The sequence below is a fragment of the Meles meles genome, chromosome 11 (assembly GCF_922984935.1).
Source record: "Meles meles chromosome 11, mMelMel3.1 paternal haplotype, whole genome shotgun sequence".
Lineage (NCBI taxonomy): Eukaryota > Metazoa > Chordata > Mammalia > Carnivora > Mustelidae > Meles > Meles meles.
This window is the reverse complement of record NC_060076.1, coordinates 87,858,298-87,884,161: the sequence shown is the minus strand read 5'-3', so window position 1 is coordinate 87,884,161 and position 25,864 is coordinate 87,858,298. Positions and strand designations below refer to the sequence as shown.

Genomic DNA, 25,864 nt, shown 5'->3' with positions numbered 1-25,864 from the left:
GGGGCCATGAGAACAGTACTTAGTTGTTAAGTAAAGACAAGCTCTTTACAAGTCAGCTTGGGGACAGCCCAAGCCGACTGAAGAGCTTGGCCTAGAGCGGGAGAGCTGGGAAGGGGTTAACAGCCAGCTCCGTGGGGAAGAATGCATGCCCCCCCAATGCATTATAAATCACTCACATAGAGGATGTGTAGCACACGGCGTACAGATAAATAATTTGACATCAACAATCTTTAACGTAACGCCGTAGCCCTGTAACTGTAGTGGAACCCAGTATTTCTCGAAAACTCCATCCTCACCAGTTCTACCGTTCCAGCGGTTACAAACCAGACCCCAGATCCATGCCTGGTTACTGCCCGAGTCCGCAAACACACCACTCACACCACTGACCTCCGAGGGGCGCTCTGATGTGAATGTTAGCTGATGCTTTTGTTTATGTTAATGAGTAAGACAAAGTGAAATGACCGAGGCGTGTGTCAGAATGTCCCTGTCCATCGAAGATGCGAGGGACTTCTTGGCCCAATTGGCAAATGGTTGGTTTTTCTTCTGTTTCCATGCGAGTCACTGCTTGGTGGCCACAGACATGAAACTTTCCAGTTTAATTTATATGAGCATTTTCTCTTCCAGTTTCTTAACTGTCGACAATCGACAAAAGGATAGGTCAAGAGTTTGCTTCCGTCTGGTGTGTAAATGCTAACCCGCCACGGCCAGTGGCGAGCTCTCGGTATGATGTCACCGAGATCTGTTAGGAAGGGAGGGACCCCAGTACAGCAGCTGGTGATGGAGAAACAGAAGAGCATGGATTCATGGTGAAATGTAGCAAGGAATTCGTGACTGAGTTTTGACAATTTATTGCCTTTGTTTTTCAACGAGCTCTCATCCATTTTAGTAAGAGCTGATAACAAAATTCTGAGAATTGCACAGTGGGTTCTCGAGAGTGATGGGCTCGCTGCAGCACGCATGGCCAGAGGCACCCCACACCCAGGCACACCTGCCCCCCTAGAGTGAGGGCCCCCAGGGGGGAGTGGTGCATGATGTCCTCTGCAGCCCTGTGGCATCTGGAGGTCATTAGGGCCCTTGGAAGCCACGAGACCGAATCTTCCTTATCCTTCCCTGTTCCTGGCAAGCGAGGAGCTCCAGCCAGTCTGGAGACAAGACGAGTGAGTTTGGGGGCATAGGGGCACAGTCACTCTGTTGTCCCGCCCTCGCAGACAAGGGCCCCCTACTTTCCTTCTGGTTTTCTCTTGTGATGTGGCTGGGGCTGTGGAGGTTCCATCTCTAACCCCCGGGGTGGGGGACACCCTCTACTCTCCCGCAGCCGTGTGTCCCTGGGCTGAGTTTCCTGAGTCTCTGACCCTCACTTTCCTGACAGCCAAATGGGATGCTGTGGCTGGTGGTCGTGAGGACCCGACCCAGGTGCGGCCAGGGATGGGGAGGGGGCAGTTCCCAGCCGTGCCCTTCACGGACCCCAGGACTGGAACAGTTTCTCCTGCACTGTGGTTCTCCATGACAGCAATCTCATCGAGGAACTGGAAAGGTTCTCATATCTACAAACTCCGTCTTACAAAGTTCAGGAGTAGGGGCAGCCCCCAGGGGCTGTGTATTCTCGGCTGGAGGGGAACAAAATTGAGGCAGTTGAACAGGCTTTTTGGAACATTCTGTGATCAGCCCCAGATGGAGCCTCTCCACTCCTGTTTCCTTCTCTGTCTGGGTTTGGCCGCTCTGAATGATGTTTGATGTTTACTGTAGGGATTGGACCCTCTGCGGCTGCGGGAGCCGGGGAGGAAGTCCAGTGCGGGCTGTGCCTCTGCGTTGGCAGGGCTGGCTGTTGGAAGGAAAAGTGGATGTGACTGAGGCTGTGGGCAAGAGACTGGAAACTGGGCTGAGAGTGGTACTGGGTCTGTCACCCGCCACCTCCCATCTCAGGGACATGGTGACCTGAGGAGCCAGCTGGACACGCCTGGTCCAGGTCCCAGAAGCCACTGGAGGGGCTGCTAGATGGTCACTGGTGGCCCAGGTGCCGCGGGAGCTGCACCAGCACCAGCTCTGAGCTGACCTTCAGGGCATTTTGGCCGATGTTTGTGTCTGCCATCCAGAGGTCATCAGATTTCTCTTGTGAACAACCCTATTTTGGAACCATACAGAAGTGAATTCTGGAAGAACGAAGTCCCAGTGTAGCCACGTCGACATGGGGGAAGGCAACCACCCTGCGCTTCTGGAGTGCCAAGTGCAGTGGGATCCCCTTGTCACGTTCTTCCAGGTTCCTGTGCCTCCACATGGAACGTTTCCCCCCAGCCATGGCACCCAGAAAACTCCTACAGCGCCTTCAAAACCCCACAGAGACATGCCCTCCTCTGAGAAGAGTTCCCTAACATGCCCCCCCCACCCGCCCAGGCCTGGTTCTGTACCCAGCACATCACGACCGCCTCTGTTGTACCCGTGAGATGCCTCAAGGGCAGACTCTGTCCTCTTAACGGGAATAAGCTGTGCCTAGTTGACTGCTGAAGAAATAGTTGCTCAGGTTGGTTAGTGAACTTGGCCAGGATTGCACAGCGAGATGATGATTCGTCTAATACGGAGCTGTGCTTTGATCCCTGTCTGTGACGCTTCTAATTATAAGCCACCGTGACTAGAAAGCTGAGAAAAATGTGGCCGTTGCCACATCAGACTGTTCAGTGGCAGGGCAGGAGAACTGTGATGCGGTGAGGCGGCTGGTGAGACCCGCAGGAGCAGAACGTGCCGTGGACTCCGGGGAGGGCAGCCCAGGCGGCAGTGCGGCTGTGTGTCCTGCCTCGCGCAGGTCTGCCCTCCGCCTCCAGTCCTGTGGAAGGGATGGGGAGCCGGTGGTTAGCTCCACAGGTGGCCCCCCTGAGGTCCTAGTGCTGGTCCCCCCGAGTGTCTCTAGGCAATCCAGTCCTGGCTAATTTGAAGATAAGGACGCACCCCCTCCCCCCGCCCCAACCCCCTCCATCAGCAGCTGCCAGGGAGGGAGGCTCTAGTGGGCTCCTCACCGTGTGGCTTCCAGCAAGTCCTACTCCTTGTCTGGAAAAGAAGGGCCTGGGATGGGAGGCTGAGATTGCTCATTCCCTCACCCGCATGGGCTCTTGGCGGGTGGTTGTCTGGATTAGGCATTTCTCGTGCTCTGCCACCAGATGGCGCCAAGTCCCAGCTCCTGCCAAGTTGGTTCCCTATAAGCAAGGGGTGGTTTTGGGAAGGGATCTCAGAGGAGATGGTGTGAGCTGGGCGCGCGCGTGCGTGCGTGTGTGTGTGTGTGTGTGTGTGTGTGTGTGTGTGTGTGCGCGCCCATGCAGCAGCAGACTTCTTCCAATGCCCTACATCGACCACCATCACCCCTGCCAGTGGAGTTCATCTCTAGCTCTTTGCTGCCTCCCTTCCTCCCCTCTAGGCACATCTGCCTCCTAGCGCTGCCTCCAGCACTCCTGGCAAGATCTGGCCCCAGGGCCTTTGTGTATGCTGTCCCTTCAGCTTGGAACACTCAGCCCCCAGACAGCCACAGGGACCTCCCACATTCTCTCTCAGTGCAGCCTTTCCTAGCCATCCCCCGTAAAAACTTCCAAACCCACCCTACGCTTTATTTTTAATTAGAAAAACTGATAAAATAGGCAACAAAATTTTGCCATCTTAACCGCCCTCAAGTTTGAAGTTCTGTGGCATTAACAGGTTGTGGTGTGACCCTGTTCGCCATCCATCTCCAGACCTTTTCCATGTTCCCAAACTGAAATCCGATACCCGCTGAACAACAGTCCCTATTCTGCCCTTCGCCTGCCCCAGGCAGCCACCGTTCTTCTGTCTCTACGAATCTGACCGCTCTGTCTCACGAAAGTCTACAGTACTTGTCCTTTTGGGACTGCTTTTGGTCACTTAGTGTAACGTCTTCAAGCCCTGTCCGTGTTATAGCCCGTGTCACCGTTGGCTTCCTTTTCGAGGCTGTGTTATATTTCTATACGGGCTCTAGATGTCCTGTTTGGACCACTCATTCGTCTGCTGATAGATACCTGCGTTGCTCCCACTCTTGTGCAGAATGCTGGGGTGAACCTGCTCTTTTCCAGGCTTTACTTCCCTGCACAGCACGGAGCCCCATCCAGCTGTCTCCCTCGGCCCCCGGCCAGATGTCCTGACAATTGCTCCTTGGTAGACGAGATCTGCTTACAGTCCTAGTGCTGCCTTTAAGGCCGCTGGCCAGCGACAGCCCACCTAGCCGTTTTATCTTCCCGTTCCTTTGGAATGTCTGTAAACGCGGGGTCCCTCAAAATGCTCTTTGGACCAGCTTTAGTGTTCTGTCACTGAGTTCTTCTTTGCTATGTGTTTATCCTGTATGTGCAGGAGAGTCAGGGTTTTAACTTTTCAAAAGTTACACATAGACATACCAGAGGTTTTTCTTACCAGAAACTACGCATTTGTGGGATGAAATCAGCTCCATCCGTTTCTAAGGCTCTGGCAGCCAAGTTGGGGCTTTGGGGACCCCGGGGCCACTGAGCTGCGCAGAGACACCGCCAGCACCCCTGGGGCCGTGCAGGGGTGGGCGACGTGGCAGGCGGTGTCTGCGGGCCTGGGTCTTGGGGCGGCGGGGGTTGAGGAACGGAGGAGTGCGGTGTATGGGAAACGATGGAGGACTGAAACGAAGGTTGTGTGTGACGGGATGGGTAAGTGGATTTTTCCCTCTAGTTCAGCAATTGCAGGGGAGGTGGAGTGGAGGGGGGGTGGCGTGAGGAACTTCCCTGGGCAGGGGCAGTCACACCCACAGGGGACAGTTGTCTCCTCCAGGTGACTGGCTGCGAGGCACCCATGAGTAAGCCTGCCCCCCCACCACTGCTCCCACCCGGTGCTGGTGACATGAGGGGACCCCCAGGATCACCCTCCCAGGGTGCTGGGACGTCCACCCTAGCAGGCGACACAGGGAGTGTTGAGCAGGTTTCAGACGACGCCTGGGCCCTGGGCAGAAGCAGGCCTTCCGTGAGGGCCACGAGGTGGCCTGCGGTGGAGGGGTTGGGGGATGGGGAAGAGCCTCTGTTTCCCCTTCCCCGGGGCCCCCTCACTGTCCCTTCCCGGAAATAATAGGACGCTTGGCCAGGGCCAAGAGGTGAAGTTCATATTTATTGTTGAAGCAACCCTTACAGACATCAGCGTTCCGTGAAGTATAGGAAGAGAACACACCGACTACATCACCGCCCCCCGCGCGGCCCGGGGTGGGGCGGGCGGGCGGGCGGGCCGGCCCGGTGACCAGGCTGGTGGAGAAGTACATTCAGTGGGTGTGCGGCGCCAACGTTCCAGGCTCACGGGCGTATATACTGTATTTATATAATTTATATTTATATATAGAGATCCAGTTGTGTGTATACAAAGAACGATATTGTTACAAATACAATACTCTACTTGTCCCAAGCTTTACAGTAAGCTCTGCGGCACCCTCTTTACAGACGGCAGGACGAGTTCACACGGCAGGGGCTGCACTGGGTATGTACAAGGAGTTTCCTTCCCACGGGTCCTCATGCACGCACTGCCTTGACGGGGGTGGGGGGGGGTTGAAGGTTCGGGGCGTGTGTCCCCGTTGGCTGGGACCAGGGAGGGCGCAGACAGACGCGGAACTCAAACCAGCCAGCGGCCTCGTCAGCGGGAGAGTAAACATATCTGGAAGGAGGGGGCCCTCGGTTGTAAACAGTGGTAACAGCCACACCACTGGGTCGAGGGACCCGAGTGGGGCTCGTGGGTGGGGTTCCTCAGCGTGCAGATGGGGGTGTGGAGTGTGAACGGGGCCCTTGGGGCGGCGGGAGCAATGGGGGGAGGTAGTAGGTTACTCTGGGACTCTCTGAGGCCGGTGGGGGTGGGCAGCGTCCGGACGGCAGACCCGCACATGGAGGCTTGGCAGCCGGTGCCCCGGGGTGGGCTCGGGGCCCGCTCTGGTGACGGAGCGGACGCCGGGTCTTGGTCTCTGGGGGTTTCCCCCTCTCACGAGCCCAAGGTGGACGGTGGCTCCCTGAAATGCTCCCAGGGGAGAAGGCAGAGATGGGATGCGTTCTGGGTGCATCCTGGCCGGACCCGGGGGTGGACAGATCTGAGAAGCTGTCCCCAAAGCTGAGTCACCGGCACGTCCCAGCCAAGCAGCAGGAGTGGCTTTTTGCCCGGGCCCTGTTGGGGAGCTGCTCTGTACACAGTCTCCCCCAGGAGATGGGGGTTCGGGCATTTACACTTGTAACTACGCACATTGGGATGCCGGAAGGGAAAGACCACCCCGCCCCACGGGCTTCCCCAGAACAGACGTGCTGACACCTCGGAGCCCGCCTCCTTGTCTAACCGAAGGCGGGTGGCCCCCTCCGTCCGCTGGGAGCAGGGCGAAGAAGGGGCTCCAGCCAGGCCCGCCCGTGCCGAGCTCTCGGAACACCGCTATCCGGGCGTGAGGGGCCACTCCGACGGACGGAAGGGGCGTGGTGGACAGACCACCCTCCTCTCGGGAGAGCTCTCCAGATGGGCTTTTCTGGCAAACGCTGCGGAACGTGCCAAGATTTCTGGCCACAGTGACAGAACGGGGTCTGCTCCCCCCTCGCCTTTGGGTGGAGATGCTTCCTTGCAACTAAGGGGAGCCCCCCCGTCTGCTGGCCCGTCAGGGACAGGCCTCCGTCCAGGTGTTTGGACAGCAGGCAGACCTGAGCCCCTTCCATGATTAGCCAAGGCTCCTGCTGCCTAAAATAGCGCCAAGAATGCTTTGTTCCTGTTTTACCCACTCTTTCTGCCAGAGGAAGGACGGAGGATGGCTCCTGAGGACTTCCTTACATCGTCAGACACCCTACCGTGTGGCCACCGGAGGACCTGGAGCCACGACCTGCTGCTCACGGCTGTGGTGGGCCGGCCGTGGGGCCGAGCACCCTCAGAAAGTCCAGGGGTCCCGACTGTCCACGCCGGCACCCCTGGAGAGGGGGCAGCCCCTCGCCAGAGAACATTCAGGCGGCAGCAATCCCTCCGCCTTAGCGCTTGTACTATAGTCAAATCGAGGGTCAGCCACCGGCGCCTTTGGGACCTTCGGCTCTCCGGACTCTCAGAGAACAGGAGGCACAGCAATCCCAGGAAAACCGACTGCTGGGGTGGGGGGGGCGGGCTTTTGTCCCTGTTTTTTAAAAACCCCCGTTCCTCCCTCCATTCGACATGTGAATACACCAGCTGACCTGTGCTGGCCGAACTCCTATTTCCACAGACACAACATAAATGTCCCGGTGCAGAGAACAGGGACTATATTAATATCACAAAATATATTAGTTTCTCTTCCCCCGTCTCTGCTGAGGTCAGGAACAAAACAGAACGAAAACCAGACCGACCCACACCCACCTACACGAACACAAAATGCTCTTTGGACCCAGAATAAGGGACAACTGGCTCAGAGTAATATTATGAAAACACCCGCACCGAGCGGAGACCCAGCCCATGGATGAGGCTACCTGAGGGGACACTCGAAGCTCTCGGACTCATGAGGCAGATGTTTCTAGCACACGCTTGGGGATTCTTAGGCATGGGGGAGGTCGTTCCTGTCCCCCTAGTATTATGGTTTATTACTGTTCTGGCCTCCAACCATCCCATGCTGCCTCAGGGGCCCTGAGCAGAGGAGAAAGCGGGTCCTGCCTTGGGCACCCAGACCCTCTTCCTCCGGCGGGAGCAGTCCGTTGTTCCCAGACTCCCCACACGTGGGTGGAGTGGGGGGGCACAGGGGGGAGCCCACTAATGCTCTCTGAGCCCAGGCGGTGCCGGGAACCAGGCCTCAGCCCCCGAGGGGGTGTGTCTCTCAGGACAGGGCTGGGTGGCCCCGTAGGCCACACCGAACAGGGGAAGGGGCCTCCCGGAGAGGCCGTGTGTGCCTCACTGGTGGTGGGAGGTGGTGAGAGGGACTGTATACGTACGTGTGCGACAGCAAGAGGGGAGGGAACCCCTGCCCGTGCTTATCTGATGGCGGGCAACCTCGGACGACCCAGGGAGGCCGCCTCCCCCCGAAACCGCTGAGCTTTCTGCAATGAGATGGTGCCCCAGGCAACTCCCCTTCGACCCTTGGGTGAGAAGGCTCACATTAAACAACACAATGATGTTGAACCCAAAACTAGCTACAGAAGAGGCATGAGGTTGGCTCAGAAATTCTGGGCAGAGATGCAGGGCATCCCTGGTCCACAGCGGGCAGGGCAAATCCTTCAAGACGCAGCTGGTCCCTGCTGTCCCCCCACATTCCCACACGCTGCCCGAAGGAGAGCCGGGATCAGGGGCCGGAGGGCAGGCCTGGCTGCGTCCACGCCCTCCCTGCCCTGAGGAGCACCTCCTACGAGGCCTAGGCCGGCTGCTCTCTGGGAGGGAGGGAGGGCTCCCTGCAAGCAGCACCCCCCTCCTCCAGACCCACCCCTGAGGGCCGTCCAGGACAGTGCGGGGCTGGGCCGACACCCGGTGGGCCGTGGCTGCTCTCCATCCTCCAGGGGGTGCAGAAAACACTTCCCTGGCGTTAAAAAAAAAACAAAAACAAAAACAAAATGTGCAGACTGGAGAGAGACGGGGCAAAGAGGTCTGCGGATTCTCCTCTTCCTGTGCAGAACCGGTGCTGGGCGTGAGGGGGACGTCTCAGTGGGCACACAGATGCAGAACGAGAAACACACCACGGGTGAGGGCAGGCCTCCATGCAAGCTGCCGGCCGGGCGCGGCCTCAGATGTACACCGGCTGCTCCTGCGCCGTCAGCAGTCGGTACATGGCCGCCGGCATCGTCTTCATGTGAATCTGGGGAGTGGGAAGGCACGTCAGGGGGCCAGAGTCCGGGGGCTGTGGAGGCATCCACCCCTGTGGTCCCGGGTGGGGGGGGGCAGCACCTCTAACCACAGGGGGCTCTGAAGACCCCCCCACCCCCAACCACCAACAGGGACCTGACCCCCATGGCCTCCTGGAAGAGAGGAATCCACGGGCTCTCCAAAATGTTTGGGGCGGCAGAGAGAGAGAGCAAGGACAACCAGACAGGATGTGTTTTCCCAGCCAATGCCATATTCTTGCTCTCACCAGGCTGTGGTTGGGGTTTTTTGTCCCCCCCCACACCCCCAAGAAGGAAAGCCTAAGGAGAATGACGGTAGTTTGTCACTGTTCCCGCCCTCTCCTTCCTTGGCAGGTCGGGTGGCCCAGGAAGGGGGCCTGGGGACAGCCATCCCGACCTCAGGAGGCCCGGGCCGGGTGCGGCCCGTGGAGGGGCTCTGTTGATCAGACTCCATCGAAGACGTCCATCTCCCCCGCACGTTAACTGGAAAGATGGACAGAACTCGGGCGGCCCCCCCCGAGGGAAGCCGCAGGGATGAATCCGCGAGTCCAAAGTGGAAGGAAAGCAAATAACGCAAGAGAGACTGGCCCCCCACTGGCAGGAGCTGCTGGGGCCCGGCTGGTCACGGGGCTAGGTCTGGGCCGACGGGGACGGTTCTGGCTGGTGCCTGGTACCGGGGACAGGAACGGACACTCCCTGGAAGGCCTGGGAGGGGCCGCGTGAGTGCAAGTCCAGGGGTGCCAGGGGCAACAGGGGACACCTCCGCCCCCCCCCCCCCCACTCTGGCTCCTACCTCTCCCACCGCATTGGAGAGGATGTGGACGATCTTCTCGTGGGGGGTGGCCACCACGCTCTGCCCGTTGATCTCAATGATCCGGTGTCCCACGCGGACGCCGCCTCGCTCCGCGATCCCCCCTCGCATGAGGCTGCAGATCTGTCGAGGCCAAAGGCCACGTGACCCTTCAGGGCAGCACCACGTGGCAGGGCGCGGGGTGGGGATGGGCCTGTCCTTCTTGGGCCCCTGCCCTCTCATCCCTAAGAAGCTGCTGTGGTTACTTTGGGGGCAGGTGAACCTCTTGGTTTCTTTTCACGACACACAGGACCACGCACACATGCGCTCCGCGTGTCATGGGGCGTCACGGCCCGCTGAGCTCTGATCGCTTGTCATCGCAGCAGGGGCCAGGGAGACAGAGCTGCGTGGCCTGTCACCAGCTGCTTTGAAGCTCGCAGGCGTGGAACACAGGTGAATGTCATGTCCCATGTTCACCCCTGGGACTCAAACATTGAACTGGTTCATGTTCGAAGCCTGCTTTCCGGGGTCACAGTTACACGAGCCCAAGCGTGGCCAGCTCCCTCGTTCAAACTCACTCCTCATGGAATGGCCACCGTGGCCGGCTTCCACCGCCGCGGCAGCATGTCAGAGCTGTGCTCTCTCCAGGGCCTGGGGGGCTCTGGGCTCAGCCCTGGGGGCCAAGCCATCCCTACCTCACACAAAGCATCAGACTTTCCCCCAAAAAACTTGTTCTGAATTTACAGAGGTGACTTTTCACTTCAGATTGTGCACTGTTTTAGCCCGTGTAGACAAGACCTCGGTGTCCGGTGACAATGCACTGTGTCTGGGTATGTGGACTCTGTGGGCCTCGGGGTACCCTGGGGTTAAACACTGCGAAGGTGGTTCCCGCACTTCAGACAAAACCAACGGACCCGCTGCTGTTGTCCAACAACCCTTTGTTTGTACCTGAACAACTTCTCAAGTTATTTGAATATGAACCAAGTGAACAAAGCCAGCGGATAAAAACAAACATCTGCCCCAAACCATGTGGAGGACCCTGGCTCCCCGGCCCAGCACGAGGCCACGGAGGTACAAAGAACAGATGAGGGGCAGGATGTTTCCACACCAGCTGCGAGCCTCAAGGGTATTTCTAAACCTTGAAAACATATGCAGAATTAATTTTTAATAACCTATAGCTCTTAATTGCAGCTCAAGGGGGGAGAGAATCGGGTTCTTCGATGTGGAAAGATGGAGGCAAACAGGGAGGGCGCATCGAAAACCTAAAAGTCGAGAGGGTCACAGACCACGGACAGGACTGTCCTCACAGCCCAGACCTCCTGTGAGTCCAGCACGAGGCAAACAAACCAGGACCCAGGGGAGCAGTACTGAGTATGGCGTTTCAGTCTGGGACGAAGCTGTTCTGGAAAGCTCTGTGAATGGGTCCACTTCATGCCACTGAACTGTAGGCTTAAAAATGGTTTGAATGGGGGCGCCTGGGTGGCTCAGTGGGTTAAGCCTCTGCCTTTGGCTCACGTCATGACCTCGGGGTCCTGGGATCGAGCCCCACATTGGGCTCTCTGCTCAGCAGGGAGCCTGCTTCCCTCCTTCTCTCTACCTACTTGTGATCTGTCAAATAAAATCTAAAAAAAAAAAAAAGGTTTGAATGGTCCATTTAGTGCTGTGTGTATTTTACCACAGTAAAGAAAAAAAAAAAGGAAGTATTGTTTCAAGGCAGACATCCAAGTGATGAAAATACTCTTTAGTCCTACGGTGCTAATCAAGGTTAAAAAGGCGAGATGGGAGACCCGGCATGGGTCAGGGGTCTGGGGGCTCCCTCCGGGGCTGTGCCTGGAATCACCAAGGAGCCCGCTCTGCCCCAGCACTGCATACTCCGGGGCTGGGGGGGGGGGGCAGCAGCTCTGCAGGGAATCACGTGAACAGCGCCCCCACCCCGGGTCCGGAGGGGGAAGAAGGGCTCGGGGGCACATCCCAGACCGTCTCAAGTTGGCAGCTGGGAGCAGCACCCTGCCCCGTCCCCGAGAGCTGCAGGGCCGGGCTGTGGGAAGCACCTTTCCCTTCTCGAGTGGAAGGCCCAGAATCCTCTGCCCGGATGGGATCTGCCCACGGAGGAGGCCTGGCTCTCAGAGAACAAACACGTGAGGTCGAGCACCGAGCCAGAGCCGTGTGTGTTGGGCCTCGGCAAGGGAGTGCAGAGCTGTACTTACGATTCCGTTCTGGACGCTGAAGCCCAGCTGGTAGCGCAGGTCCGGTCTCCTGATCAACACGGTGGTCACCGGGGGACACCGCACGATGTTCAGCTTCACCCGGGGCTGGTTCTTCAGGCCCTGAAACGGGAACGGGGCACAGTGGAGACGGCAGCCAGGAGCGGGCAGAGGAGATCAAAGCAGACGGCACCGGAGGCCAAAGGAGCCCCAAGGGGTCTTATTTTGGGGATCCGTGAAGCAGCCCCACACACAGGCCGACGGTGCCCAGGCAGGGGCAACCCACGGCCCGATGAACCAACTCAGGCTCCAGAGAGGTCACGGACCCCACACCCGTGGCCAGTGCGCTCCAAGTGGGGGAGTGTGGTTGGGTGGGAGTGACCAGCCAGTCACCACCGTGTCGGCACCATGTGTGAGCACCGCGCCCTCACCGGCCCTCCAAACCCATCCCGATGACGAAACCAGCCAAACCACCCGTCACTGAGCCACCCACAGGGGCCATCTCCCTCAGTCTCCTCGACAAACTGCAGCTCTGTGTCCATTTTACAGAAGAAAAAACTGAGGCTCAGAGACCCTCAGCAACTCATGCGCAGCAGGATTCAACCCCACATCTGCTGTGTTTTCAAACCCAAGCATTTTCACCAACACCACGATCCCCCATACAGACAGTGGGAGGCTGATGAGCCAGGTTTGCTCAACAAAGACGCTGGGGAGAACGTCAGGAGGACAAATTTGTGCCACCCAATCCTTTCTTCTGGCCATGCATGGGGCCTGTTTCCAGCTGACCTTCCTACGGTGAGAGTCCAGGGCTCCTGCCCTCTGACCCCCGCCTGCCCCAGTGGACAGCCGCTGGTGCTCTCGGCGTGAGTGTGGACGGGGCCCAGTTTAACGTCCCACCTCTAGCCTCTCTGCCCCTCTACTTGGTGTTCTGAACCGCTTGGCTTTCTGTGGGATTGGAGGCTCCCCTGGTTGCACTTGGGCTAAGGGTGACTTGGGGTGCACACGCAGGCAGCCCTCATCAGCCACTCTCTGTGGTTCCAGAATCTTCTCCAGGAAACTTCTCTGGTTCACGACGTGACAATGTCACAGCGGAGCAGCAGCCGAGCCGCAGCAGCCGAGCCGAAGCAGCCGAGCCGAAGCAGCCGCTGTCCTGGTCCACGGGGGAGCCAGGCTTCCGCACACGGGGCCCATGGTCCCCACCCACGGGGCTGGAGGGCCTGTCACAGGGCCTGTGCTCACGCTGTGTTTCTGCTTTGGCAGCTGGGGGGCCTCAACTCTCTGCCCCCGCGTCCTCCCCCTCAGACTCCTTGCGGCCCCGACAAGCGGCGGTGACACCCGGAGGTCCCTTCCCGTCCTGGCTCTGACTTCACAGCTTTCCCTGCTTCTCTGTTCCCTAGCGTATTCGCCGACAGCACCGCGTCTTGACTATTATGCTTAAAAACACCCATTTCTACAACGTCAAGGAGGCTTGTTTTGGGGGGTGGTGCTGAGATATGAATGAATGTACGGTTGACCCTTGAAGATGCAGGGGTCAGGAGCACCGACCCCCTCGCCACTCAACCGGTGCAGTCAAATCTCACGTGTATAAACCGAACAGGTAACAGCCTCACCGATAACCCAGACTTGGTGTGTGGCTTCTACGCTGCGTTCTGAAGTAAAGTCAGCTCGAGAGAACCGACGTTATTAGGAAAGTCACATGGAAGAGAAAATACGGGTATGGTTCTGTGCTGTTATTTCTTGAAACACACCCACGATTCTGTGCTGTTCACGGGGACACCGCGTTTCTCCCTCGAATGCCTCCTCTTTCTCAGGACAAGTACCGGTCACCCTCAGTGTGCCCAGGCAGGTGTCAGGCACCGGGAGGGAGGCGGTGAGGGGCTGTGGACACACGTGGGGCCACCGGAGGGTTGAGCCCCTGTCCCCCGCTCCCTCCACAGTCACACACCCAGAGATGAGGAATCTGCGGGAAACCAGAGGGAAGTAATTCTTCAGAAACCAGCACAGCAGTGAAAAGCGCAGCCTCGGACAAAGCCACCCGTTTTGAATGTTTCTACCTATTAACCGCTGGGGTTACGCAGATAGTTTTTGTGAGGCCTGGGGAAACCTTCCGGGCACCCTGAAACACCAGAGAATGACTTGATTTTCTCGATCACCTAAAAACAGAAAAAAGTTCACATCATTCTGGTGGGTTCCGTGTGTGTGTGTGTGTGTGTGTGTGTGTGTGTGTGAATTAAGAGGCCTGATTTGTCCCCCAGTGAGTGAATTTCTAGATTGGGGACATGCGCTACAGGGCTGGGCTTCAAGAGAGGGGCCGTGTGGAACACCAGACCATGCGTCTGCTGGCCGTCCCCGAGTGACGCTTGGAGGTGCGGCCTGTTATGTTGGATTTCTGAGCTGCCACTTTACAGGAGGTGACTATTGACAAAGCAGTCATCTGTCCCCACGGCTGACCGCAGTGGAACGGTGTAGTTGATTAAGAAACACTGTGGGAGGGGAAGGGGAGGGTGGAAAGGACAGGAGAGGGGAGAAACCAGAATGGTTTCTATAGAAACAGGAAAGCCAGATCACAATGAGCCCGTGGAAGGAAAGGGAAGCAGTGCTCTACTTTAGGAACGAAAAAAAAAGTCAGGAGGGGAGGACCGTGGAGACAAATGAACTGGCCGACTGCTTCCAGGCTTTGCCCTCGGAATTACGGCAGGGGAAGTAATGGCTCGGGAAGAAAGCAATTAAAATGATTAAAATGACTCAGTGCCTATAACTCTATTCTAGAAATGCATTCTGTTTCCATGGTTTACACCCTCGTTCCTCAAGCTGCCTCGGAGGACGGGTGATGTCATCAACAGTGCGGACCAAGAAGCCCGGGATGGACCAGGGGCAGCCGCCCACATTCGGCAACGGCCCTGGGTGTCTCACGTCCATGTTTTCGAAGCGGTGATTTATCAGGGTGGGAGGCGCTTGCTAAAATTCACCGCAGTGGCCTCGGCGCGGCACCGAAACACGTGACGCTCCCTGGCGCCCAGAGGAAGCCCCGCATGTTCCCCGCACTGGTCCCAGGGAGGGGCCGTGGGAGCCAGGGCTCAGGGTGTGGGGGGAGGCGGAAGAGAATTTTAAACCACCACTACCCCCGCTGGAAGGCTTCATCTGGCACCAGCTGGATTTCCAGCTGAAATCAGTGCTTGAATTCTGTCCGCAGCCGGGGTGGGCTGGCCCCACGTCGGCACCAGACACAGAAGCGCAATCCCCAGACACCGGGGCCGCGGGGCCCTGTTCCAGCCCCATCCTCCTCTGTGGAGGGCGCCCACAGAGGCCCTGATGTCTTGCTCTGCATTTTCTGCCGTGATCTCTCTGTCATCGCCACGTGACGTTCTAATTCTCTGATTCCACACAGACCCTTTTACGGACCTCTGAGATCGGTTCCCGGCAGCAACGAACGCTTCCCCTGCGGAAATGGCTTCGACGGTGCTCCGACTGCTCACTCGCAGAGCAAGCTGCGTGTCCACCCCGCCGGGCGGCCCAGCGGAGAGGAGAGGAGTCCCTGTGTGGTCCCGGAGCCTGGCACTGCCTTTGTGGGCTCAGCCCCCCGCACCTGGCCTGCCTCCCTGGGCCTGGATGCAGCTGAGCTCTGGGGAAACAAAGGCAGGTCCTCTGCAAGCCAGGTGGGGCGGGGAGAGGTAACCTGGGCTGCCTGGCAGGTGATACTGGCCGCCCCTGTGCCTCCTCCCGCGAGACGCCGTAGCACCCCTCCTCCCTGGCTGTCTCGACCTCAGCTGTCTCCTGGGGAAGGGGATGCAAGATCCCTCGGCTGAGAACCACTGCCCCAGGGGCCAACCAGACACTGCCGAGCAACGTCACGGGGGCTGAGTGTCCTGGCTCCATGGTGGACCACTGCATGACCCTGAATGATTACATCACCTCTCTGTGCCTCAGTTTCTTTATGTGTACGGCAGGCAGGACACCAGCCCCTACCCTACAGCAGGCTGCCGTGAAAATTCCATGAGCAAACACGCACATTCCCGGAACGACACCAGGGGCGCAGCGCCCAGCAGCCGGTAGCTTCTCGTCTCCCCAGCAAGACAGGCTCGTGGGCGCAGACTGCCTCTACCGTGTCTGGTTCCCACGGCCCCTCAGCGCTTCTCATGCACACACCATGCTCACAAGTGCCCTGCTCGCCAGTGTGAAAGAGCATCCGTGAACCTTCGCCCGTGTGACTCGGTTGCCAAATGTACGTGCATCCTGTATCCCCATTCCGGCCCCTGCCCCCTGGCCTTGCCACAGACCACAGCACCAGCTCAGCCTTCCCTGGTCAGGATCCAACTTGTCTCGGCTGCCTGCAAAGCCAGCTCCCTGCCCATCGGTTCAAGCAGAAACCCCCGAAGGCCGCTTTCCTTTCTATTATGCACCTGCCTATGTCTTACTCCTCCTTCCAAGTCCCTCTTCGAAATCAGAAAACTCCTTCCTCTGCACGCTTCTAGTTCTTCACCTCTGCTGCCATTAGGGTCCACTCAACCCTCTTATTTTTTTAAGATTTTATTTGAGAGAGAGAGAACATACGCATGACCTGGGGACAGGGGAGAGGGAGGGGCAGACTCCCCCCTGAGCAGGGAGCCGACATGGGGCCCTATTCCAGGACCCCGAGATCACGATCGGAGCCGAAGGCAGACGCCTACCTGACTGAGCCACCCAGGTGCCCCAACACCGAATCTTCCAGTTATAAATTATCCTCCACGTGCAGGCTGACATCCTGGCTTCCCCACAGCTCAGCTCAGCCTAACAGAGGCCCAGTTAAACACGTCTCAATGAATACGTACGTTCAAGGTAAGTTCACCAATCTTTTTTTTTTTTTTTTTTTTTTTTTTTTTTTAAGTAACTCCTATACCCAGAGTGAGCCTTGAACTCACAACGGCGAGATCAGAAGTCACATCTCCACTGACTGAGCCAGCCGGGTGCCCCTCGGTTCGTTAATCTTTAAGGTACATTGAGAAGGGGTAGAAGTTATTTAAGTGTAAAATGTAACAAACATAAATGAGGCCCAAGAGGCCCCTTTTCTCCCTCTGGGTAGGATAATCTTGTGAGAAATCCGAACACATCTGTGTCATGAAAGACAAAGAGGCGCCCATCCCTGCGTCCTCTACACTCACGTTGACTTCCACGCTCGGACTGCCCAGCCACGGATGCTGGCTTTTGTGATTTTTCCTTAGTTTGGAATAAGATGGATTCATTTTCCCTCTGTCTCTCCTACACACGCACATGGCTGAGCTCTAGCTCCCAGGAACCCCCGAGGGATGAGAGCGAGTCGTGGAATCCCAGTCTGCCTGTGGGTCTCGGTGTCTGGCGGGGCCGGGGTCGACGGACACGGCGACGAAGGCGGAATATCCCTACTGGCCGTGCTGCCGGCAAGTCCTGATGTGTGTGACAAAGTACACACGGGTACTTGGTTTCTAAGAAGAAAATCTAATTTCTTCCTCTCAGATACCCACGTGTTAGTCCCATGCGAGTAGCTATTCTCAGCCTTAGGCAAGAGTGTCCGTTTGGGCTAAACGAGAAGTAGTTAGGCTCAGGTGTGAGAGGGATCACACAGCCTGCACCACAAGTCCCCCCTTCTCACGACACCGGGCACGTGTGGATCCCATTATACGCAAGCTCCGGGGCGGGACACGCTCGCTTGGATCACCGCCACGGCCACTGCAAAGGAAACCGTGCTCTCGGACTTGAAGAGTTACCACGATTTCCAACGGCGATGGCCCACGACCTCAAGTGCATCTAGCTGACTCTAAGCGACAGGGTTCCTGAGCGGCGGGAAATTCAGTTAAGGCTGGGTCTGGCTTAGGGAAAGGGAGTGCTGTGATTGACTAGTGATGTCTGCAAGGGGCACTGTACAGACGGTGGTGTTATGTGAGCCAAATATACTGTCTTCGATGTAGGAACGATTTCAGGGAGGAGTCCGCGTTAGTAACTTGGTGGTCAGAGGCTGAGTGCGGGCCCAGGCTTTTATTACCTGTGTCCCCTCTCCTCTGGGCCTGACACTGTGTCTGCTCAGAACGTGAATGACTAGAAAGCGGCCCCATGTCCTCCATCTCAGGTGTGTAACATTAGTCCCTTTTCCCACCACCAGGTACCTTGATGATGCTCTGGCAGGTGGACAGAGGCAAGCCCACCAGGCTGGTGCCATTTATGGACATGATCTGGTCCCCGATGTTCAGCTTTCCCGATTTCTCGGCGGGACCCCCGTGCATCATGTTGGCTATGATCACGGTGGGCAGGATGGACCCCCAGCCAGACTCCACGATCACCACCCCTAGGATTTCTCCTTTCTGCTTCTCTATGAAGACCTGGAAGGAAAACACAAAACCCAAAATCTAAATCGACAGCCACCTGGGGCGGCGGCACACATCAAAGCCTCCCCCCAACTTCCCATCGTCACTACAGAACGGCATCTGCCTGCCGGTTCTGACCCAGACAAGCCCTGTCCTCTCTGGATTCCACGGCATTTGGTAAGAAATGATGCCATCTCGCAACGCCTGTTCCAGGGGAGCAAGCTTGCCGCGGCCAGATGAACACAAAGGGCTCCAGGTGCTTTTCCAGGTGCGTCCCCAGGGAGCAGGAGGAGGGGCTGTGTGGCTGGGGCCATGGGGGGGGGGGCATTTACGATTTCCAGAAATAGCTTCTGGAGTCTATGCACAGGCTGCCCTACTCCACAGCGCTCACCAATCCCCCCCAGCATTTGAGATCCTTGAGGTAAAAATAAATAAACAGACATTATAGAAACATTTCTTTGCAAGGAGCAAGCTGAAGAGAAAGGAAAAAGGAGGGGGGTTAAGGTTATCACCACCAACATGGTGGGAGGTGCATGTAGGAAGACCGTATTTCTAGACAGACGGAATTCTGTGTGGCCATCCTTGGCAGGGCGGAGAAGACAGCAGTCAGGTCTGATACCTGCAGCCTGAGAAGGTTTGCAGAGACACTACAAAGAGACAAGACTCTTTCTGAAGCCTCTGACAAAAAGCGTATGTATGTATTGATTCCTAATCACGGCCAGAGGCTGCTGGGGCCTGACAACGCCCTCCCCGCAACCCCCCACCCCCGCAGGCTGGCGTCCCTGTCCCTTCTCTCGGCTGCTGAAGCTTGAGGCTGGCCGCTTCTCTGGAGAGCTGCCCGACAGGAGACAGTCCCTGCGATGGGTCGCTGAACTGTGCTCCCCTCAAAATTCCTACATTGGAGGCCAAACTCCCAGGACCTCAGAATACGACCTTATTTGGATATGGAGTCTTTACAGAGACAATCACGTTAGAATGAGGTCATCATCAGGATGACTGCTGTCCTCACAGGAAGGGGAGGTTTGGACGCACACACGTACACACAGACGGGAGACGATGTAAAGACACACGGAGAAGACCGTTCTCTCCAAGCCAGAGTGAAAGGCCTGGAATGCCCCTGTCCCCCTCAGCCCTCAAAAGGAACTGACCCTCTGGACACCTTGACCTTGGACTTCAAGTCTCTGGAATGGAGACAATATGTCTTTTTGCCATGAAGCAGCCCAGTTTGCTGTGCTCTGTTCAGACGGCCCAAGCACACTGACACCCCTGTCCGATCTTGGTGGCTGTGACTGACTGGCACAGGGCACAAAGGCCTGCCAACCCCTTTGGCCCAAAGTGGAACAAGCCCACCCTGAGATCTGTGACCCAGAGCCCCTCTGGATCAGAATGAAGCTCGTCTCCAGCAAGGCCACGTTCCTTCTTGGGTCCCTACCACCCTGGTGCCCACACTCGCTCTTTCCGGAGTGCACTCTCCCCAAAACCCCCTGAACAGGAATCCCTGTCTCAGGCTCCGCTTCTAGGGCACGGAGGACACCTGACCTATGTCAGTGAAGAAAAGAACAGGAATCGCTTTCTCATAAAGGTGCTTCTGTCTACTGGATAAAGCCCAAGCCCCCCAGCTAGACGTTCAAGGCCTCTGGTTCTGACCTGAACCCTGTGGGGGCCCTTCCTGTCCTCGTCCACACACACCCCATGCACCAGTCATGCCGTCTCGTTCATGGCTCCCCAGACAATTCCCGAGCTTTCTGACCTTCATGCTTCTGTGACTTTGGCTCAGGCCCCCAAATCCTTTACACTTCCCTAAGAACACCCAGATGTCCAGACCAGCTCAGGGAGCTGCATTCTCCTCCAAAGCTGTCCGTCCCTCAGCAGCGTCCTGCCAACCCCACTCCCCACCCCAACCCCTGCCCCCACACCGTTCCACCGTCCTTCCGCCATGGGGCCATCCCACACTGCTGGGACTTCTGCCCGGCTGGCCGAGCTTGGAGAAGTACCTACATCTTTGCAGTTTTCCGACTTGGAGAAGTGGATCAGGTCATCGTTGTACATGTCCTGGGTGTTGAGCAGATCACTATACTCCTTCTGGCTGAGATCTTCAGGGTTGATCCCGTTGGCCCTGAGGAATTCCTGGTAGGCCACACTGAATGCCTGCCCGATGGACTGTGCAATGAGCTGGGCCTAGACAGCAGCCAGAGAGGGAAGACAGCGGTCAACAGGCAGCAGGACGGGGAGCCCCAGGGGTCAGCCGGGCCAGGTGGTCTACACGGGGCGCGAATCCCGGCCAGAGCCCATGCTCAGAATTACTAGGGACATGTTTTATTAAGGCAGTGACCACAAGGGGGCTCGTGGCGTTCAGGGGACAGGACTCGGATGCTGGACTTGCTGCCGTGAGCAGGACATTGTCCTGCACAATGATGAGCCATCCTACACCCCAAACGATTCTCGAGTGCCCCCCGGACGCTCGTATGCATGTAACGCCGGGAACAAACCACGTGTGTCTGTGTCTGGGACTCGACTTCAGTTGATATAAAACACAGAGGCATGAGTTGCCCAGCTCTATCGCACGTGGAACGTTCCAAGAACACAGCTGCCGTGTCAAGGGGGAGAAGACGACTGGTTCTGTCTGGCACTTTACTGGAAAGAAGCATCGTGACTCTCGAAAATCATTAGCCTCGGTGCTCTTCATGGTATCTGGGAGTTGCACGGCGAGGGGGTCCTGCAGGGGTGGGGGTCTGCGTATCTATTTTCTCAAGGGCCCTCCATTCAAGATGCCACATGCAAGTGTTTATGACGGTCAGCGAAACACCGCGTTCTCACATCCAAACCTGTTACTCAAGGACAGTGGGTGTCCTTGAACCCTTCGGGTGTGGCCGGACCCAAGCATCTACATACTGGAGGAAGGACCGCTTTATTCTAGGTGGCTTTCCTTTCATTTTCCCTCTGTGCATGTACGGCAGTACTTCAGCTTGTGAACAGATTGTCAAAAGGGCAGGTTATATTATCTGAGAATTTTGTCTCAGGACAGGAACAGAGCATCACAAAACATCTGTTGTACGAAGGGGGTTCAGGGCCCCCTTGAGAACCCTGCTCGAGTCCAGCCCCACGTTTTCCGGGTGAGGAGACGGAGGCCCAGAGACGTGAAGGAAGCTGCTCACGGTCACACAGCTCACAACACAGGAGAGCTGCTTCCGTGGGACCTTTTCTGGCACCGGGCTCTGATAGCCTCTCCCCGCACCAAGTCATCCAGGCCGTGGGTTCGGTGAGCCAGCAGCCACCTGGCACCTCTCCTGTGTCCGTGCCGCATGAAACACGATCCAAGGACCCCTGCAGCAACCTGGACGCCCAGCCCACGACCGAGGGAAGCAGGACAGCGCCACAGGCCCTCGTCCTAAGCTCTTGAGGGCATGTTTCAGAATCTAGAAATGTTTAGATGTCAGAAAGGTGAAAGCTGTGTCCATCCTCCATTATCTAACAACCCCTTTAGAACCTGGGGAAGACCCTGCCCTATAAACAACCAGTAATTTTGCTGCAGTAAAACGTGAAGACTCACGGTGGGCGGGACAAGTCCTACCCACTGCCTCCTGGCAGCTCGGGGCAGGCGTATCAGCCAGCTGACGACAAAAATCCCTTTTGCTTCTCAGAGCCCCTTTTCTGCTCCACCCCCAAATTTATTTATTTTAGAGGGAGAGAGAGCATGACTGGGAGGGACAGGAGGAGAGGGAGAGAATCTTAATCAGACTCCATGCTGAGCGGGGAGCCCTACCCGGGGCTCGACCCCAGGACCCTGAGATCATGATCTGAGCCAAAATCAAGAGTCGGAGGCTTAACCTACGGAGCCACCCAGGCGAGCCCCAGGACCCTGAGATCATGATCTGAGCCAAAATCAAGAGTCAGAGGCTTAACTGACGGAACCATCCAGGCGCCCCTCTGAGAGCTCGTTAGAGCTGGAACTGGAGGTCTTGCTTATCATCCCCATGGCACAGGCAGGGGACAGAGGTTGATAGCTAAGGTGTTTGCTCCCCCGGAAGGGGGTGATATGGGGGCTGAATCCTGGCAGACGGATGCCAGAGCCCACCCTCATACCCACCCTGTGGGACTGCCTCTCCGTAGAAGAACAACAAAAATCTCGAGAGCAGTGTTTTAAACACACACACAAAATCCTAAATCCCTCTTCCTTGCCTTGCCTTCAGGAGTCTGGCTAAAAGCCGCTTAGGAACAGGGACATAAGAACTGGCTACGTGGCTGTGCTGAACTTCTCTCCCTCTGTGACTCTGGGGACTCCACGAATCACGACAAGGACCCACCGCCCCTGTCCTGGGTAAGACGGGGAAGGGAGCGAGGCCTCGCCCCAGGCGCGAGCGGCAGGGCTCGGACCACGGTCAGGACCACGGTCAGCTTGCAGGCTGTGCGTCCCTGTGGACGCATGGGCGGAGCCGGCTGGGTGGGCGGCCCAGGGGGGGGGGCGCTAACCCTTCACACCAGCTCGGCGGCCTCCCTGCCTGTACCTCCCTGCCTCTCCCAGCTCTGGAAACAAAGGAGTAAGATCCCCGGCCCATTCTTGTCTGAACTCCCGCTTCCCCATCCCTCCCTTTCTTCGGGAACTCTTGAGGAGAAGCAGCCCCTCCTAGGAAGCTGCAAGCCAGGGGGAGGCGGCCGAGGGTGACAGGCACCTGCAGCCCCGGGGAGCTGGCCTAACTCCACCTTTTCACCCACCTGCGGGACACAGGAGCTGTAGGCTTTGAAATCCAGCTTTCGAAACCTTCTGAGAAACTTCTAAAACCCATCCGTTCCCAGTCTGCGCGCTTGGCCTCGGGCTCACAGGGACAGCAGGGAAATGCCCGGGAGAGGCGCATCAGGTCGTCTCAGTGCTCTGGTCCCTGGGGCCCGTGTTCGAGAACTGGACCGGTAAAGGATGCTGCAGAAAGCGTGAGCATCCCCACGGCCCTGCGGCCGCAGCCGTGGCGACTCTGGGTCCCCGGGGAAGAGAGCCTCTGCCTCCTGACTTCTCGCAGGAAGGTCATTTACCGCAGCGCGATGAATGCTCTCCTGGAGAGAAATCGTCTCCTGGAAGGAGTCAAGGCGACCACAGGCAATTTTCTTGCAGGAGCGAAGGGCGCTCTGCTCACTCTGAGAAAGGGAGCGTACTCCACTGCGGCAGGAGGAAGATCCCAGTCAACAGCATAGACATGGCCCTCCTGGGTGGGGGCGGGGGGCTGTGGTTCCAGACCTTCCGGGCTGTGGCCCTGGCCCTCGAGGGAGCTTCTAAGGCGTGCCAAGCTTTCAGAGAAGCTGGGTCCTAATGTGGTTTGATGCCAGGACACCTCTCCAGCAGTTCCAGGGACGACAGGGGAAGAAGCCAAAAAGAACGGGCCCCGCCTCTGTCATAAATGACTTTTCCCTGTTGACCAGGCCACCTGGAAAGATGGGGGCTGGGATCCCTGGGTTTGTGACGGGAGCAGCGGCTGGTCTTCGTAAGGACTGGGCAGATGGTGCTCCTGCCATGGTGGGGGGCGGGGAGGTGGAAGGAGCAGGAATCCTAACTTTCCTGCGGTCTAGAGGACAATCCTACACAACTGAGAACTGCCCTCATGACCAAGTGAGATGTACTTGGGGTCCCTACAGGACTGACCACCTGACCACATTCCTTTCTACTCTTCTTCTCTCATTCTAAGCTGTCCTCAAACTACACGAGCAGGTCCTGGCCTCAGGGCCTTTGCACTGCTCTTCTTTCTCTCACTTGATACAGTTCTCTCCTTAAATGCCATCTCCCCAGAGACGACTTTGTTGAGGACCCCATCGGACATAGTTTTTGTCCCAGCATTATTTTTGTTTATAAAACTCCTCACCGTTAAGTTCTGTACCAAGTATATTTACCTAATTTATTTTCTGTCTCCCTATAAGCCTCATGCTGAACACGTGGCCGGTTAATTCAGTCTTGTCTCCCATGTACCTGTTTTGTGCACGATTAAGGAGACTGATTCGGGTTCTGAGAAAGAGCATCGCCCCCCCCCCCCCCGGGGCTGCCCAGGTCACCCAGAGGGACATCAGGGGCGGCAGGCTTACGTCCTCAGACTCGAAGACGTGGCAGACCATCTTGTACTGCCGTTTCCCATCCTGGGACGGGTGGGAGGCCTCCACATTCTCCTGGGAGTTGGAGCGGGGCAGCCGGCGGCGGGCCATCAGCACCACGATGTTCCCGATGTCTGCGATGTAGGAGATGGTCCTCAGGGGGTGGTCCATCATCGTCTCCTGGGGGCGCGAGGGAGAGGATGCTAAGCCCAGCGCGGCATCTAACGGCCCGGGAGAGAGAGTCTGCCGCCCCACAGCCTGGCCACAAGCGGTCCATATGCGGGGGCCCGGGGGCGCCCTGCACAGACGGCGGGCAGCCTCACACGCCCCCACCCAGGCCGGGGGCGGGTCCCTCGACTAATAATACAGCCAGAGCCCGAAGTGTCTGGGGCCCGTGGGAAGAAACTTCAGTCATTTTATAACCACTAGAATCTCCAGTGGAGAAGTTAAAAAAAAGCAGGTAGAATGATGCATGGGTGATGGCTGTTGTGTGTGTGTGTGTGTGTGTGTGATTTTAAACACAATTTCTTCAAAGGCTGATCTGTTCAAGTTCATGAATCTCCTCATCAAAACGTACGAGATTATTAGCAAACAACATCCACGGTATATTGATCTTTAAGGGACCGGTCCCAAGAGCAGCACCGCGCCCCCACGCCCCCCGGCAGTGGACGCTGCAGACATAGCCTTCCAGCCTGTGTGGGAGCTGGCGGCCAGGACAGTTGCGCGAGGGACACGGGCACAGACTCTGAGCGGCCCTGCGGGGCTGGGCATGTCCCCCCCGGGACAGGCAGGCCGGCCAGTCGTACCTGTGTGTCAGCATTCAGCACTTTGATTCTCTGGGTAGAAATGAAGAGGTCCACCTCGGTCATCGGCTGAGACTCACCTTCGGGAGCCTGAGAAGAGAAACGCACACCAAGGGAGAGCTTAACCCCTTCCCCGACTCCAGTGCGCGGCAGCGAGGTCGGCTCCCACACAAAGGCACTGAGACACAGTCACCAGAACGGCAGCACGGACTCCAGATTTAGACCGCCAAGGCTGAAGGGACCACAGAAGAGGGACTCGCGGACACGTGTTCGCGTCGCCAAGTCATAGTGAAAAATGCCAAATTCCCTCTGCGTCTCCCACTACGGAAGCAGGAGCTCTCTGCCGATTTGACTCTACGAGCAACGATCGTGAATGCCCTTTCAGCAGGGCTCGTGGAGCCCAACAAGTTGAAGAAAAAGGGCAAGTGACCCATACCCCATGACCCTGGAGAAGTCACTTAGAGTCTGCCCCTGGCCAAGAGATGGGGGACGACATCTGTAGCAGGTGCAAAAGGAAGCCATTTGGATGCAGTTCTGGTAAGAGGGTCTTCATGTTCGTACACCACCTTAGCAACACAGAAGCAGTCCCCGCTCCTGAAGCCACCCCCTTAGGAAGGAACCCCAAATGCCTCAACACCCCACGGGCAGCTCATAAGCACTGAGAAGCTCCATAACCCAAAAAGCACATCTGCCTGGTTCATTTAGGGTTTAACTCTGCACAGTGTGGTTATTAGCAAGTTTTCTTTTTTGCATCCAGCAATCTGACAAAATCCACAAGTCAAACGTGACTGTAATTGAACAGACCCAAGTCCCTGCCGCATTAGTGCTCCTGAACGGTGGGAACTTCTGTGCTACCGCAGACTTCATTTAGCATCTCCAATCTGCTCCCTGTTGTTTCTCGGAT

At 57.3% G+C, this 25,864-nt stretch overlaps 1 protein-coding gene across 4 annotated transcripts in view; it reads right to left on the bottom strand.

The window, feature by feature from the left end:
- Positions 1-6,732: 6,732 nt before the first annotated feature.
- The window catches only part of APBA1 (amyloid beta precursor protein binding family A member 1), a 196,118-nt gene continuing 176,986 nt past the window's right edge, over positions 6,733-25,864 (bottom strand). For all 4 annotated transcript variants that reach the window (XM_046023677.1, XM_046023676.1, XM_046023679.1 and 1 more), the window contains 7 exons: positions 24,964-25,050; positions 24,152-24,337; positions 20,087-20,266; positions 17,891-18,103; positions 11,778-11,897; positions 9,574-9,714; positions 6,733-8,755 (listed from right to left, as the gene is read on the bottom strand). In XM_046023677.1, the coding sequence (XP_045879633.1) occupies positions 8,684-8,755; positions 9,574-9,714; positions 11,778-11,897; positions 17,891-18,103; positions 20,087-20,266; positions 24,152-24,337; positions 24,964-25,050 (999 nt within the window). In that variant the 3' untranslated portion in view covers positions 6,733-8,683. The remainder of the gene's footprint in view (positions 8,756-9,573; positions 9,715-11,777; positions 11,898-17,890; positions 18,104-20,086; positions 20,267-24,151; positions 24,338-24,963; positions 25,051-25,864) is intronic.